Raw genomic sequence first — 15,104 nt, forward strand, 5'->3', positions numbered from 1 at the left:
TTACTCTCTCACTCCTCCTTCAAGCCGGAGCTCAAAAATACTAAATATTTCTGTATGGCGGTAAAATATCTGACGAATCAGTGGTCTGGCCTGCACTAGGCGCTACCGTCAAGTAAATCTGAACCTTAAAAGATAGATAATCTATGCCTTAAAGCGAGCGGTGCAGATAAACGAGAGATATTGGACACGATGAAATGCATTTCAACACGGTCGAGCGTAAAAATACGAACTCCTCAGATTTATCGCGGGCCAACAAAATTTGTGAGCCCCCTTCAAAAAGAACGCCTCCATCACGTAAACAAAAGTTAATAGTTAGAGCAACTTTAACGCTCGCTGTAAAGGCGGTCGTGCATAAAAGACGAGGAATTCTAGTATTCTTTCCGTTAGTGGGAAAACTTTGATGTTTGTATTCCTGAGTTTGTAATGCAAGCTGACAAGTTTTAAAATTACTTGTCCGAGTAGCAGTATTATGAAATCTATAACCGAAACACGAAATGCATTGTAATGTTATGAAGCATGATGTCAATGAAAATCGGCGAAGAAGTATCACCAATTTTATAGACCGTAATATTTAATATCTCTGGGTGCAACCCAGGCAAGCTCCACTGAATTTTCAAGTTCTTAATGTGTGTTTAGAATTCATCTTGAGCGCGGCGAAGGCAGGAAACCATCGTGAGGAAACCTGCATGTGTCTGATTTCTTCCATATGGGAATCCACCAACCCGCATTGGAGAAGCGAAGTGGAATATGCTCCTAGCCTCATCAAAGGGAAAGGAAGCATTAGCCCAGCAGTGGGAAATTTAAAGGCTGTTACTATTCAATTATATTAATATTTATTCTGTACTAAATGATAAAAATATTTTATGACTTCAATATAGAAATTAAACAATTTTTTAACTATATGTAAGTATATGGCCGTCAATAAATTATTTAATTCTATAAAACGAAATATTTCTCTCGGAATTACATAATAGCCTTTGTCAAAATTTTAAATAAAACAACTACAAGTTTATTAAACCAGAAAAACAAATACTGATATATCCGACGGTAAAACAGTAACTCATATGCTTGATGCGATCCAATCCCCGGAAAGTCTCGTCAAAGAAAAGCTTCGACGAAATATAATGAATACAGCTCAATAACGGAGAACGATGTATTGTCTGAAAATACATCTAGAATAACAAACGGATGAAAATACAGAAAATACTTTATCGACACGTCGCACGAGGCGTAACAAAATGTACACGAACGTTGATGGAGCGACATCTCAAAGCTAAAAGAATATGTTTCGAATGGAATCGAAAAAAACGATTGCTATGAAAGATGTACTTGAAAATTAAACGACGTTGAGGTTTTTTGCGTGTTGAACATTAAAACGATATATTCGAAGCACTCAAACTAATCATTTTAGTATATTTCGCCAGTCAGTTTCATTCCTGAGTCAATAATAATTCACGAGCTATTGAAACACGAATTGTTTATTATTCTATTATAGACCTTTTAATATTGAACGACTATTCTGTATTTGTATTGAGCAGACAAAATAAACTCGATTGAACTCAGACAGAGAACTGTATCCCGCGAATTCGTTTGAATATTGCTACCATTTTTCAAAACGTATTCATAAAAAAATATGAATCTTGAAGATGTTAGTTTTTCTTGGTAGGATTTTGTATTTTGTTTGATTTATCAACAACTAATTCTCAGCCGCGTCTTCTCCCGCGTTTTGGTTCATAGGTTTTTGGGTATACAATATGACCATACCTTTGTTTGAGTTCGTACGAAAATACATCATATTCGGTTCAGTGAAAGCGCAACAGACATAGTTACTTTCGCATTTATAATATCAACACAACTGTTCCAGTTTGAAGTGGGAGACGGCGTAGTTAAAGCACGAGGAACAGATCATCTTAATTGCTTTAATTGCCGGTACATTCACCGTATATGATAAGATTAATGTTTCAATGCCAATTAATATGGTATTTATGACTATAATACCATCAAGTAATCAATTGTAAATTGTAATTGTACATATAATATAAAAAAGGTAGTGTATATATCAATGAAGCTTTAGAGTATTCGTTTTCGTAACATGATGACGTCAAAATTTACTTCATACAAGTAGGTACGCTAGGTAGGATTAAATAGTCACGTTAAAGGATTAATAACAGAGCCGGTAAAAGATTCAGTAGTAGTATTACTTAGTGGTGGAAGCTTTGCACGAGCTGATTTACTTATTATATTATATTCTACCCCCAAACAACAATAGTTAGTATTGTTGTGTTCGTAATCCCCAAGTTTGGTGGCGCATTGGTGATATGAGGAATGATTGATATTTCTCGTAGTATGGGCAATAATTACCACTTACCACCAGGTGGTCAGGTGGTGGTCAATTGCCAGTCCGCTTATATATAGAAGTCACTCTTTAAAAAAATGTTTATTGTGTTACATACAATAATGAATCTAATACTCAGTGTCAATACTCAATACAAATCTTACTCAAATAAAATAGCAAACAAAATTTATATATCATTCATGAAAATCAACGAATAGTGAATTGTATTAAACTATAATATTGTTCCTTAACTTAAATCATGATTTAAATTTATTAACAGACAACACGACAATACGACTTATCATATTTTTATTATTTCAAGTATAGACAGACATTATTTATTACAAGTACAAATGAACGAACGTTTCAGTGAAAATATACCAATAACGGCAATTAAAATTTTCCATATTTAGCATTCAAATAGACACGGGCGTGATTTGCGTTGTTTTAGCTTTTCATATTTAATTATATTTAACTCGTATCAATTATTTATTGACCATTTGTATTGTTTCGAATCGGTCGAACTGGCAATAATTAAATTTGTCTGACAGATTTTAATTGTTACGAATTTCAATAAATATACCTATTCCAAATTTAAATTCAAAACATATTATAATAATTTTATAGTAAGTATAACGTGTATTTTCAATGGTCACGTTACAAATCTGTCATATTTTGTCGTACCAGTAAAAACAATGATGGTCCACGTGGGTTGTTTACATTTCGGAATCCCTTTTAATAATATATGCTTGTAAATATATACATTAGCAGCCTGTAAATTTCTTACTGCTGGGCTAAGACCTCCTCTCCCTTTGAGGAGAAGGTTTGGAGCATATTCCACCACGCTGCTCCAATGCGTATTGGTGGAATAGACATGTAGCAGAATCTCGTTGAAATTAGACACATGCAGGTTTTCTCGATGTTTTCCTTCACCGCCGAGAACGAGATGAATCTCGTATATTATTAATAATTAAAAAGAAAACAATAATTATATTATTAATAATTAATTATAAACACAAATTAAGCACATGAAAATTCAGTGATGCCTGCCGGGTTTGAACCCAAAATCATCGGTTAAGACGCACGTGTTCAAACCAATGGGCCACCTCGGCTCTGTAAATTAATGCTAAGTGTAAATTATATGTGCATACTTAATTACTAATCTCATATCTTAAGGTCCAGAATGTAAACCCCCTTTTAAGTTATATCTCAACCACTCGTATGATGGGAAAGAACTAACTCAACAACTTAAGCATTTCCAAAGAGGGTTAACATCATACTAGCAGCATAAAATACCCAAATAAAAAGATAAGTATGAACTCAAATACACCAAAAGATACGATCCACTTGTAGTTGACTTTAGTTTGTTATTTGTACAAGTGAAGTTCGTAGTTGTGTTCTTAACAATATCAACGAAGCCAGCTTGGAAGACAGAGAAAATATAGATCAGATTAACCGTTTGTTCAAGGAAACCAATAACGACTTATAAATGACCACAAAAGTAATTAAAAATACCATGAAATATAATGCCTAAAATTTAATTTTCGATCACGCTAAATAATTGCAGAATAGGTATGCTAATATACGTAATAGGCGACTGGATCAGTCACCGTTCAGCTGTGTTTCAACTGATATTTTAGATAATGGACTTTATAAATATAGATGAACTTAAAATGAGATTAATATGCAATTATAATGTTGGCCAATATATATTTTTTTCAAATATTCACCAGAAAGTGTATAGCGCAGCCTTTGCAGCGCTTGAAATACTAAGTTGCTCCAATTAATGAAACTAACGAACGCTGTGTGGAGATAACTGATTTGGATTCATCATTGAGAGAACAGGTCAACCGTTATTGATGCCTATCACAATTTCACTAAATTGTTAAGTAAACACACATCGTTAGAATAAAATGTCCAATGGAAATATTTAAAACTGTTCCAAAAAATAAAAATATTTTTACCACTTTTAAATCTGGGATGACAGAGTTATTTATTTGCTAAGTTTTATTTAACCTAATCAAACCTTTTAGAGGATAATTTAAAATAAACTTTAAAGAAAATCGTTATCGCAACGGCATTTTTAATAAGATAGAAAAGTAGATAATGGAAAAAAAAATATATGAGCAATCCAAGTGTTTCAGATAACACTCTCAAGTTATTTAAATCAAAGAAGTGCCATTAAGAGCATACCTTTACATATCACGTAAACCACATGCAAATTTATTCAAAGTGAGTGCTTTCCGTGTTCATCAAATGATATTTCATACATTTTCATTTGCGGAGGTTTATACAAATTTCAACGCAACCGCAAACCATTTAAAGCTTATTTTTCGATAATCGTTGAAAAAATATTTCGCTATAAATACTGGTAATTTGAAATGCAGAATACCAACCGCTCAATGTAGACACTGCAATATATCTATTTAATAAAGTGACAATAAAAATCATAAAAATCTGATGGACACAAAGAAGGGATGAACTAGCTGTTTCCAAGACGTGATAGGGCTTTGTGCAAGCTCGTTGGGTACGTTCGTCTCGTTAGTTATTCTACCGCAAGCAGGAATACATTCGATTGCTATGTTTCGATTCGAAAAGTGGGTACACCGGTGAAATTACAATCGCAAAGGACATAACATATCAGTTCCAATGTTTGGAAGGTTTGTTCCATTGACATACTAAGCAATATTTATTTTCGTATATATCTATCTCCATTTGTCACACGGTTGCCCGAATGGTAGACCACAAGTTGCTCTTTGAAAATTCATTATCATCATTCAGCCAATCATCATCGCCAAAGCTCTCAGTGATCCGACTTCTGCATCCAGAAAGGTCTCCAATTCTCTGAACGTCTCAGAAAGTTAAAACTTCCACAACCAATCGGATTGCGTTAGCTTCTTCAGGTCATTCTACCTCGCTGGAAAGCGAACTACACTGGGTACGCAGCAGTCTAGGTCAGTGGCCTCTATTCTAAGACTCACTTAAATGTAGGGGGTATTTTAAATTTATAGCAGAAAATTTTAAATTTAAAAAAATATCCAAAGAACTCCTTGTGAATTCGAAATAATCGCGTATTTAGCCAACGTGCCGGTACAGTGCCGCTTGCATTTTAGAAAGCTTAATAAACATTTTCTTCTGGCCTTGGTCGTTATTTATAGAGCGTTACGCTCCTAGCGGCTTAGCGCGAGATAATTTGTTTTACATTTAATTATTTTTGCATAATTAAATCGCATCATCGTATTTTAATTTAATGAAATATATTAAAGTAATTTATTCTCTTCACAAAAATGTTTCAAAACTCACTCACTATTTTGAAGCCAATATTCTTTGAAGCGGATCACTTATAAATATAAAGATAGGTTATAACAGTCGTTTCAGATTCCGTCTACATTAAGAATGGTAACCGCAGAGGATATTTAGTAAGAAGGTTTCAATAGTCCTGTGATCGGGATAACCTGAAGATTCATTAGCATTTTAGCATTAGCATTAGCAGCCTGTAAATGTCCCACTGCTGGGATAAAGGCCTCCTCTCCTTTGAGGAGAAGGTTTGGAGCATATTCCACCACGCTGCTCCAATGCGGGTTGGCGGAATACACATGTGGCAGAATTTCGTTGAAATTAGACAAATGCAGGTTTCCTCACGATGTTTTCCTTCACCGCCGAGCACGAGATGAATTATAAACACAAATTAAGCACATGAAATTTCAGTGGTGCCTGCCTGGTTTGAACCCGAAATCATCGTTTAAGATGCACGCGTTCCAACCACTGGGCCATCTCGACTCAACCTGAAGATTCACTTATGTTTTTTCTTCATTAACGTTGCCGACGATGTTAAATCAAAATTAATTTAGCATGTGGATAATTAAGTGAAGTTTACGTACGAACAGGCGATTTTTGTTTAAGCTCCATTATATTTACTGAACCGTTTATTTCCACTCCTAATTTACTAATGAACGATATAAATGTTTCTTCGATCGTGTCTTTCATATCCATGCAATCCCATCTGATCACAATAGTAAAAGAATAAAGAGTTCATTTTATTTACACGCACACTATCGTCTTGTCTCGCGGCTAGGTTTCGTTGAGAAGTTTTTGCGTTGGCAAAAACCTAATAAATATTTAATACATACATAAATATAAATTAAAAAGCATTAAAGAATATTTTAGTAACATTAAAATTATTAAACGCTACATTCAAATATATTTCTATAAATTATAAAAGTCTATTTGCGATTATACTGCAGCGGTAGTTGATTGAAAATGTTCATTTATATTCGATGAATAAATGTTTCAAGTGGTTGACAGCATGAACGTTCGTATCAATATAGAAAGTATAGTTTTATACGCATATAATACTGACTGGATGTGATGAATTCATTCCACTTTTAGGGCAAGATCAACTCGTATGCCGTGACGTCAAACGGCATGACGCTTTCCCACGTCGTCAGGCCCCCTTTCCACCGCCGTTCTCTACTTTTTTCAGTGTCTCTGAGTGTGTGTGTACATTATATACGTCATTGTTATATAATTAATCTTTCTAATAATAAGAAACATATTTATTTAATGATGTATTTATTTTCTTAACGAAACTCTATGTTTTCATCGAAGTTGTGCCTTATTTGTATATTGGTTTTCAATGTTTCATTTTACTCGGCTTCCCGTGACTGTTTTTGTACCTCTCCATTACAACAGCAATTTTCTTTGTCAATTTTATCGATTCATCGATATCATATGGAATAATTAATTAATTCATTTTAATATGTTTACTATAATAATACATGTTTTTTATTTTGGTTGTATAAAATAATATTAAACAATTTAAGCACTGTTTACACGTTATTTAAACAGTATCGTAATAATAAACATGAAACTCGTGAAATATTTACATTGAATTTTCTTCTTTAACAATTTTTTGTTTCGTTTTAACTGATTTTTTGTTAGAAGCAACATCATACTCTTTTCTCCACGGATCATTAGTATGCGTCCCTTTTGAAGGAAACATTACGAGACAATGTCTGAAGATTTCCTCAAAATATTTTCCTTTACCGAAGAAAATGACGAATTATATATTTTTAACGTCTGTATACATTTATTCTTTAACAAAACAATTGTTGACATTTAGAATTTAAATAAGTATTTACACATATTTGACACTGGCTTTCGTAATTTGACTGCGAGGAATATTGGTAGGATTCCTATTATGACGTATCACGAAACATCAAACTCTTCGGTTACCAGGAGGCAATAAAACAAATTTATACGTTTAATAAGAGTTTTCGCTCTAACGAAGGTCAGTTTTAACTGCAAAGGATATTTGAATCATTCGTTAGCAATATTCTCTTAATTCAAATTGGCTCTTACAGTGAAGATTCCATCTAGAAGAACCAATGGATTGGTAAGTTGTCACCACTTACCATCAGGTGGCCCATTTGCTCGTCCACCTACCGATCCCATAAAAAAAGAACATTGGCGCCGTAATTTTATTAAGTTTACCTCATATTGCTGCTTGGTGTATAGAATTGTTAAAATTCATTTTATCGACACCACCTCGTTAACTGAGATGTTCATAATATATGTCTCTTGTACCTGTTATACTGGAAACATCATTTAATAATCATATACGAAAATCACTGAAAACGAAAACTCAAATCTTTTCTATTATTAACCAAGTCATGAAATTCACGCTTGGTACGTCAAGCTTAAACTTAAAGCGGTTGGAAATATGCAGCGAAACTACTCGTATAATAATATTGTACTTACACCTTCTCCGAGACGCAGAAGTTTTTTTCATTGAGGCATTACGAAACAAAACGTCTTCGCATTCATTATTATAAGATATCATCTTGTTTACTATAATGTGGCTATTTGTAAATATGAAATAGTTTAGTATAGTAACAGCTTATAAATTTCGCTTCTCCAATGTGGGTTGGATACAAATTTTGTAGAATTTCGTTGAAATTAGAATAGTACAGGTTTCCTGGTTATAAACACAAATTAAGCACATGAAAATTCACTGCTACTTGCCAGCGTTTTCCGCAATCATCGGTTAAGATGCAAGCGTTCTAACCACTGGGTCATATCGGCTACTAAATAAAAAATAATATTCGGCATTTTATTAAGCATAAAGTTATTATTATTATTAGTTGTAATCTTGTAAAGTAATCTCAGTAAATGTGAAGAGTCGTACAACAATACCGCAAGAACTAAGATTTAAATTTCAGATCATAGCCAACATTATTTTACCGCTCTGGAACAGAAGCTATTCATTATTTCCCTAGAATTATCCGGCAAAGCTTAACAGTATCATAACAAATGTTTTTATTCTTTTACAGTCGCCATACAGCTGTTCCTCGTTCCGTTTATTGCACTGCAATGAACATTATTTTAGCTGCATTACATTGCTAAGATTTCCTGATAGTGGCTTTAAGGCTTTACAACACGAAACATTTTTGATACAATACATGATTAATAAATGTATTTAATTGTAAGTGGTCATGGCCACTACAAATATTATTCCAGAAATAAAATGTATACAGATAACCTAAATGTTATGAACTTTATTTATTTGAAGAACCCAAATGGTGCGGACTTAATATGTGGAATGTAATCGAGTGAGGATTAAAATCCAGTCGCCTTTGCCTTTTTATGTTCTTAATTTGAGTTTATGAATCATCTCGCACTCATAACTCCTTGCAAAAACCTTTATCTTTTGGATAAAATTCTGCTTACAAGCACTTAGCGTGTTAGAATGGTCCTAGAGGGTCCTGGAGGTCCTACAATGAGTGTACAGCTTTACGTTACCTAAACTGGCTCTATATTAGCAGTTCCACATTAAACTTTAGTAACTATAAAAAAAAAAAGTGCAACTCACTACATATGAGAGACTTGAAACTTATTTGAGCCTGCAACGTTTTTTTTTTTAATTTCATATATATAGGCGGACAGACAAATGGGTCACCTGATGGTGAAAAATATTAACCATTTCGAACCTTCGACAATGAGCCACCAACTATGGAAACTAAGATGTGTCTTGTGCCTGTAGTTAAACTTTTCACGTATCAAAGCAGATCACAGTAAATAAATATTGGTGTCGGGCTATAGAATATATGACGAGTGGATAGAACACCTAAATCAACCTTGAAATACACATTTCTCATGAGCTCAAAGTTCCACTTTAAAAACTTCAATATTCGTCTATGGCAATAAAATGATAGAATCATACCTACGTCATTCTTCAAAGCAAAATCTTAAAATGGTCTTCTAAAAAATAAAACAATCTCACGATATTATATTCAAAAAGTATTTTATTGGTAATACGAGCCGGTAACAGTTCCAGTTAATGCCCTTTTAAATTTATTTATAAACAATTAAGTTATAAGATTCGCGATTGAAAATTATTTTTTAATAATTATTTCTCGTCAGTCTTGTGGGCGTGCCTTTATTCGAAGGCTTTTTTTTTTCATTTCGCTTAAACATGTCATCATTTTTTTTCTGTTATGGCATAGGTTGGCTGATGGTAAGTGGTCACCATCGCCCGTAGACAATGGCGCTGTAAGAAATATTAACCATTTCTTACATCGCCAATGCGCCACCAACCTTAAGAACTAAGATAATATGTCCCTTGTGCCTGCAGTTATACTGGCTCACTCACCTTTCAAACCGGAACACAACAATACTGAGTACTATTATTAGGCGGTAAAATATCTGATAAGTGAGTGCTTGGACTATTTTTATTGAAATATTTTTTGGGTGTAAAGGATCTCCTCTACAGCCAAAAAATATTTCTATCTAGCCAAAACACTACTAGTAACCGGCTGACCGTAACATACTGCTCATTAGATTATAATACATTTAACTGAATTTCAGTTAAATTACAAAAAGACAAACCTAAGCGAAATATTATGTCTTGTCGAAATAACTGTCCTTACTGCAAATGTGCCCACGTTCTATAAGGAATTCCTCCTCTTTTCAAATTTCTCTCGTTACACCTACTGGTTAAAGCTGTATTTTTGTAGGGTACTATGTCATTTTATTTACTAGTAATTTTATTTAAGTAGATATCTTCCTCTTCTATAGAAATCCTTCTTGTAAAAAATATCAAATTCAATTCGACGAAAATATAAAAATTTAGCTGTAATTGAATGGAAACTAAAAATTCGTTAACGTCAGTTAACAAAGCGTGCCAATGATCAACTTAACTGGGGCACACGCGTGAGTCGTACTGCTCGTCATTTCATAGGGACATAGCATTGTTTGACTCGCGAGCTATCCTATTATCAACTGGAGTCACAAAAGCGGATATTGGACGCGTTCGAAGCACTCGTAACGAATGCTGACATTGACAACTACATTAAGAACGAGTGTTTAAGCTGATGAGTTGATTTAATTATTGCTTTATGTGTTTGTTAAGACGTTTTATTATCGTATCTTATTATCTATTAACCTATTTATTTATAAATACCTCAGATGATCACGCTTAACCATATTTGAAATTTAATTTAGCAAGAGATTCAATAGTGGAAATTTTTGCTTCGTTGGTCAAACAACGAAAAAGAAAAAGCTTGTTTGTCTAACGTATAAGGCTCCAGATGCCAGTGTCCTTGTTTCAAATATTGTATAACGCCAGTAATAGTTATTCAGCTTTTTGTAGTCAAAAAATTCTGTTACTTAAAACCGTAGATCTTGAGACTCAACAAATCGCCTTCCCATTAAAACAATTTACTTCTAATCTATGTCTGAAATTTGAATACTTTAATGAATAAGATTTTTTTATAATTACGTCATTTATTTTATAATATAATTTTATCGCAATCGAATAGCTGATAAAATTACGTTAATCATACAGATTACTGCCACAAAATGATAAAAAGATTTATCTACATTTCATTTCTGAAAGGAAACAAAGCAATCGCATAAACCTCATAAAAGATTGGTAAGTATAAAACATAACCGGCATTATTTGATCGCGCTATATATCAAAGGAATGGGACAGATCGCAAAAAACAAACTTGCCCAAATATCCAATGAAAAATCAATCCATCAAACTCGATAAAAAAAATGTTAGGGAAAGTTAATATCGTTTTATGGCTCGGAAGGATTTTTCATAGTTCTTTTTCAGGGTGAATTCGGTATGTCATAACTTCTTTTCAATCTTATAAAATGCAAGTTGAAATCTATGAGAGATTTAATATGAATTGGCATTTTGACACAATTCGGATTCACCGCGGTCATTTCTTTTTGTTTTTCATACACTTTAATGTAAGAGGATCCTTTCTACAAAATTTAGTTGGAATGAGTCGTATTAGAATAATTTAATGAACCTAATAAAATAAACATAATAAACCAAGACGGTTAAGTGAATAGAATATATTATGTATGTACAAATCCGAAAATAGTAATTCTTGTTGGCTCCGAAAGCAAACAAGAATTACTGACAATAAGATTTGAAAACACATCGTGGCATGCAAAAAGTTATCTTCGTCATCATCAGCCAATTTTCGTCGACTACTAGGCATAGGCCTCTCCAAATGCACGTCACTGTTCTTCGGTAATTCGCATCCAGCTCCTGCCAGCCGTCTTGCGCAAATCGTCACTCCACCGTGCCTGAGGACATCCTACACTACGTTTGCCAAGATGCGGTCTCCACTCTAGAACACGTTTTCCCCAACGGTTATCGGTTCTACGACAAATATGGCCGGCCCACTGCCACTTCAGCTTACTAATCCGGTGGGCTATGTCGATGACTTTGCAAAAAGTATTCGTGTAATATGTCGAATCGCCAATTCAAATATTTGTTGTGATTTAAGCTCCGTACTTGCCTAGTATAGTATAAGACTAAGCCTGAGCCCAATGAGACCTTTTTAGGGAATGATATTTATTTTTTGGGTCGCTCGCTCATAAATATATGAATAATGTGAATAATCACGAATAATACATACTTATAGTTTTTTTTTAATTATATTTTTGGTTAAGAAATGTTTTTAGGTTACAGGCTTACCTATTTTTGTTTATTATTACTAGCGACCCGCCCCGGTTTCGCACGGGTGCAAAGCTGATACTGCACTGATACAATGATGATCATGACAACGTTCACACTTTTCAGTAATTACCGTTATGTCTCTGCGTTTTAAATCTGTAATATGTTTAAAAATATTCATGCTGTAAAGGGCTATATTGATCTTTATTAAATTCACAAGGTATTTAAGGTACTTAATTGGATAAGGATTAATGCTGTATTTCTTAAAATTGCTTCGAAAATTAAAGGATAAAAAGTGGTTATTGTGGGTTATCCCTAAGACATAATTATGCTTTGAAGACCATTTTAAGGTGTACAAATACTGTAGTACATAATTTTGTTCTATCTCGTAGAGTTCAGCCAGCGTTTGCAATGTAAGCGCAAAAAATGTGTTTATTTACTACATCATTTCAGAAACCTTTAAAATTATCAGAGTTTCTCTACCATTTTGTGCATGTATTATACATATAAATCAATCTTTTGAATCAATCTAACTATTAAAAAAAAACCGCATCAAAATCCGTTGTGTAATTTTAAAGATGCATACATAGGGACAGAAAGCGGTAAGCGACTTTGTTTTATACTATGTAATGTTTTTATTTTAATAAAACCTCTGCGATATAGTCTTATATTCGTTAGAAACTTTATTAATAAAAAAAAGTCTAAACAGAGTAGAGACACATCGTTAATACTTTGTAGAATTATTAAATGTTATCATACTACTAACGAAAATGAAAACATTACTAAATTTTTAAAAATGTTTATTAAGTAACTATTACATTAATATTTATACGTAATTATATAACTATTTTTTATAAGAATTCAGAACCTTTGCCTAATGTCAACGCTGTCTTATCAAACGTCAATTTAAACGTGAAAATATTATGATCAGCATTCAGCTGATTTATTAAACAATTCGCGTTCTTCATTTAACACTCGAAACGGCAAAATTATTTATGCATCATACGCTTCGCTTAGGTGATATGGTGTTCTAAAAATTAATATCAGTAATCACAGAGCGTGTATCTTATTTTTATTATAACGCTTTAGGTTATTCAAGATCAATGAGTACGACGGGGATAATTACGAATTCTATTAGAACTAAACTTCAATCAGCTTTACAAACGAAACACTTGGAAGTTATAAATGAATCCCATATGCACAATGTACCTAAAAACGCGGAGACGCACTTCAAAGTTGTTGTTGTGTCAGACAAATTCGATGGACTAGCTTTAATAAAGGTGAATAAATTATTACATTAAAATTCATTTTTAATCAACATTATTATCACGATAACATTAATACTTCGTTTTTAGCTAATTTTTCGTTGCGTTATATATTGAATTGTACAAAGAAGAAATTATATAGTTTTAAGGTTTAGTCATCTGTTGTTAAGCATGAAATACTCTCGGGCCTTCCTTACCAGAATTCATCAAATTCGATTCAGTGATTTGGTTGTGAAAAAGTAGCAAACAGAATTCCTTTCCCATTTAAAATATTGGTATAAAAATAAAATATGTGAATGCAAAAATTAACACAAGAATTGATGTGTAAATATGTCTTACACTGATGTCTTCCAATGCTTGAAGTTTTACACATATTCGCCCGACACTCTTAAGTCTCAGTTAGCCTTATGTACAGAGCACTAAAATGTTAACACATTAAGAAATATATTCATCTCATATTTTTTAATTGGTCATAGAAAGAATATTATTTGTTTAAGTTATTAAATTCTATTTACCATTAATACAACATCTGTTTATAAAATAGTTAAGAAAATAAAGCAATTTGTTAACATTGTTAAGGTGCGAAATGATGAGTATTAAAAAATTAGTTCATCTAAACATTATAAACATTTTTATTTCTGATTATAATACTTTTTTCTTTATTATAAAGAGTATTTTGGACAGATGTACACCACATATTATAGGCTTCCACAATGGCTTACCTCCAGTTATTGAATAGGGAATGTAATATTCTATTCCAATTTCAGAGACATCGGCTAGTAAATGACATACTGAAAGATGAACTTCAAAATGGTGTACACGCTTTATCAATAGTAGCAAAGACACCAGAACAATGGGATTCGAGTGACAAAGTGGTAGAAAGCAGCCCTAATTGTAGAGGTGGATTTGGTAAATAAAGTCAATTATAGAGTTAAATATCTAGTTACTCATAAAGGTGCACCACAAATATTAAATTATTATCACCATGCATTCATATGAGTGATGCTCGTACTTCTAAGATATCATAGTATGTGTGAGACTAAGAGTAAAGACAGCAATAAATATCTAGTTATTTTTTATTATTAATAAATAATTATTTTTATTCGAATGGGCATGCCTTTGTGAGTGAATAGATCTTTACATTTAGTTAATTTTATAAATGAAATTTAGATGTTTAATGTTTAAATAAATATATGAAAAATAGATACATTATGTGTTTTAATTCTATCATAATGTGCATGGCTATTCAAATGTTAGTGCATAACTGGTTTTTATTAGATAACTTTCTGTAGTATAATACTATACTATCACAAAAATTGAGAAATTATCTCATTTATACAAATCACCTTAGTTAATAATTGGATAATCTAGACCAGATTTTTTTTTTCGGTATAGCAGTAAATTAACAAATTAAAGACATTATTCACCAGAATATATACTTACTAATATTATAAAGGTATAAGTTTGTATGTATAGAGGTTACTCTTTCTGTGAAAACTACTGAATGGATTTTAATGAAACTACATTA

At 32.6% G+C, this 15,104-nt stretch overlaps 1 protein-coding gene across 1 annotated transcript; it reads left to right on the forward strand.

Annotated features, from left to right (window-relative positions):
* The first annotated feature begins 13,221 nt into the window (after window positions 1–13,221).
* Window positions 13,222–14,699, forward strand: LOC125065263 (bolA-like protein DDB_G0274169). Its single transcript, XM_047672780.1, has 3 exons — window positions 13,222–13,328; window positions 13,401–13,591; window positions 14,344–14,699. Exons 1-3 carry the CDS (start codon window positions 13,307–13,309, stop codon window positions 14,491–14,493), a joined length of 363 nt encoding a protein of 120 aa, XP_047528736.1. The 5' UTR covers window positions 13,222–13,306; the 3' UTR covers window positions 14,494–14,699.
* The last annotated feature ends 405 nt before the right edge of the window (window positions 14,700–15,104 follow it).

Source organism: Vanessa atalanta, chromosome 7 (genome assembly GCF_905147765.1).
Source record: "Vanessa atalanta chromosome 7, ilVanAtal1.2, whole genome shotgun sequence".
NCBI classification, from domain to species: Eukaryota; Metazoa; Arthropoda; class Insecta; order Lepidoptera; family Nymphalidae; genus Vanessa; species Vanessa atalanta.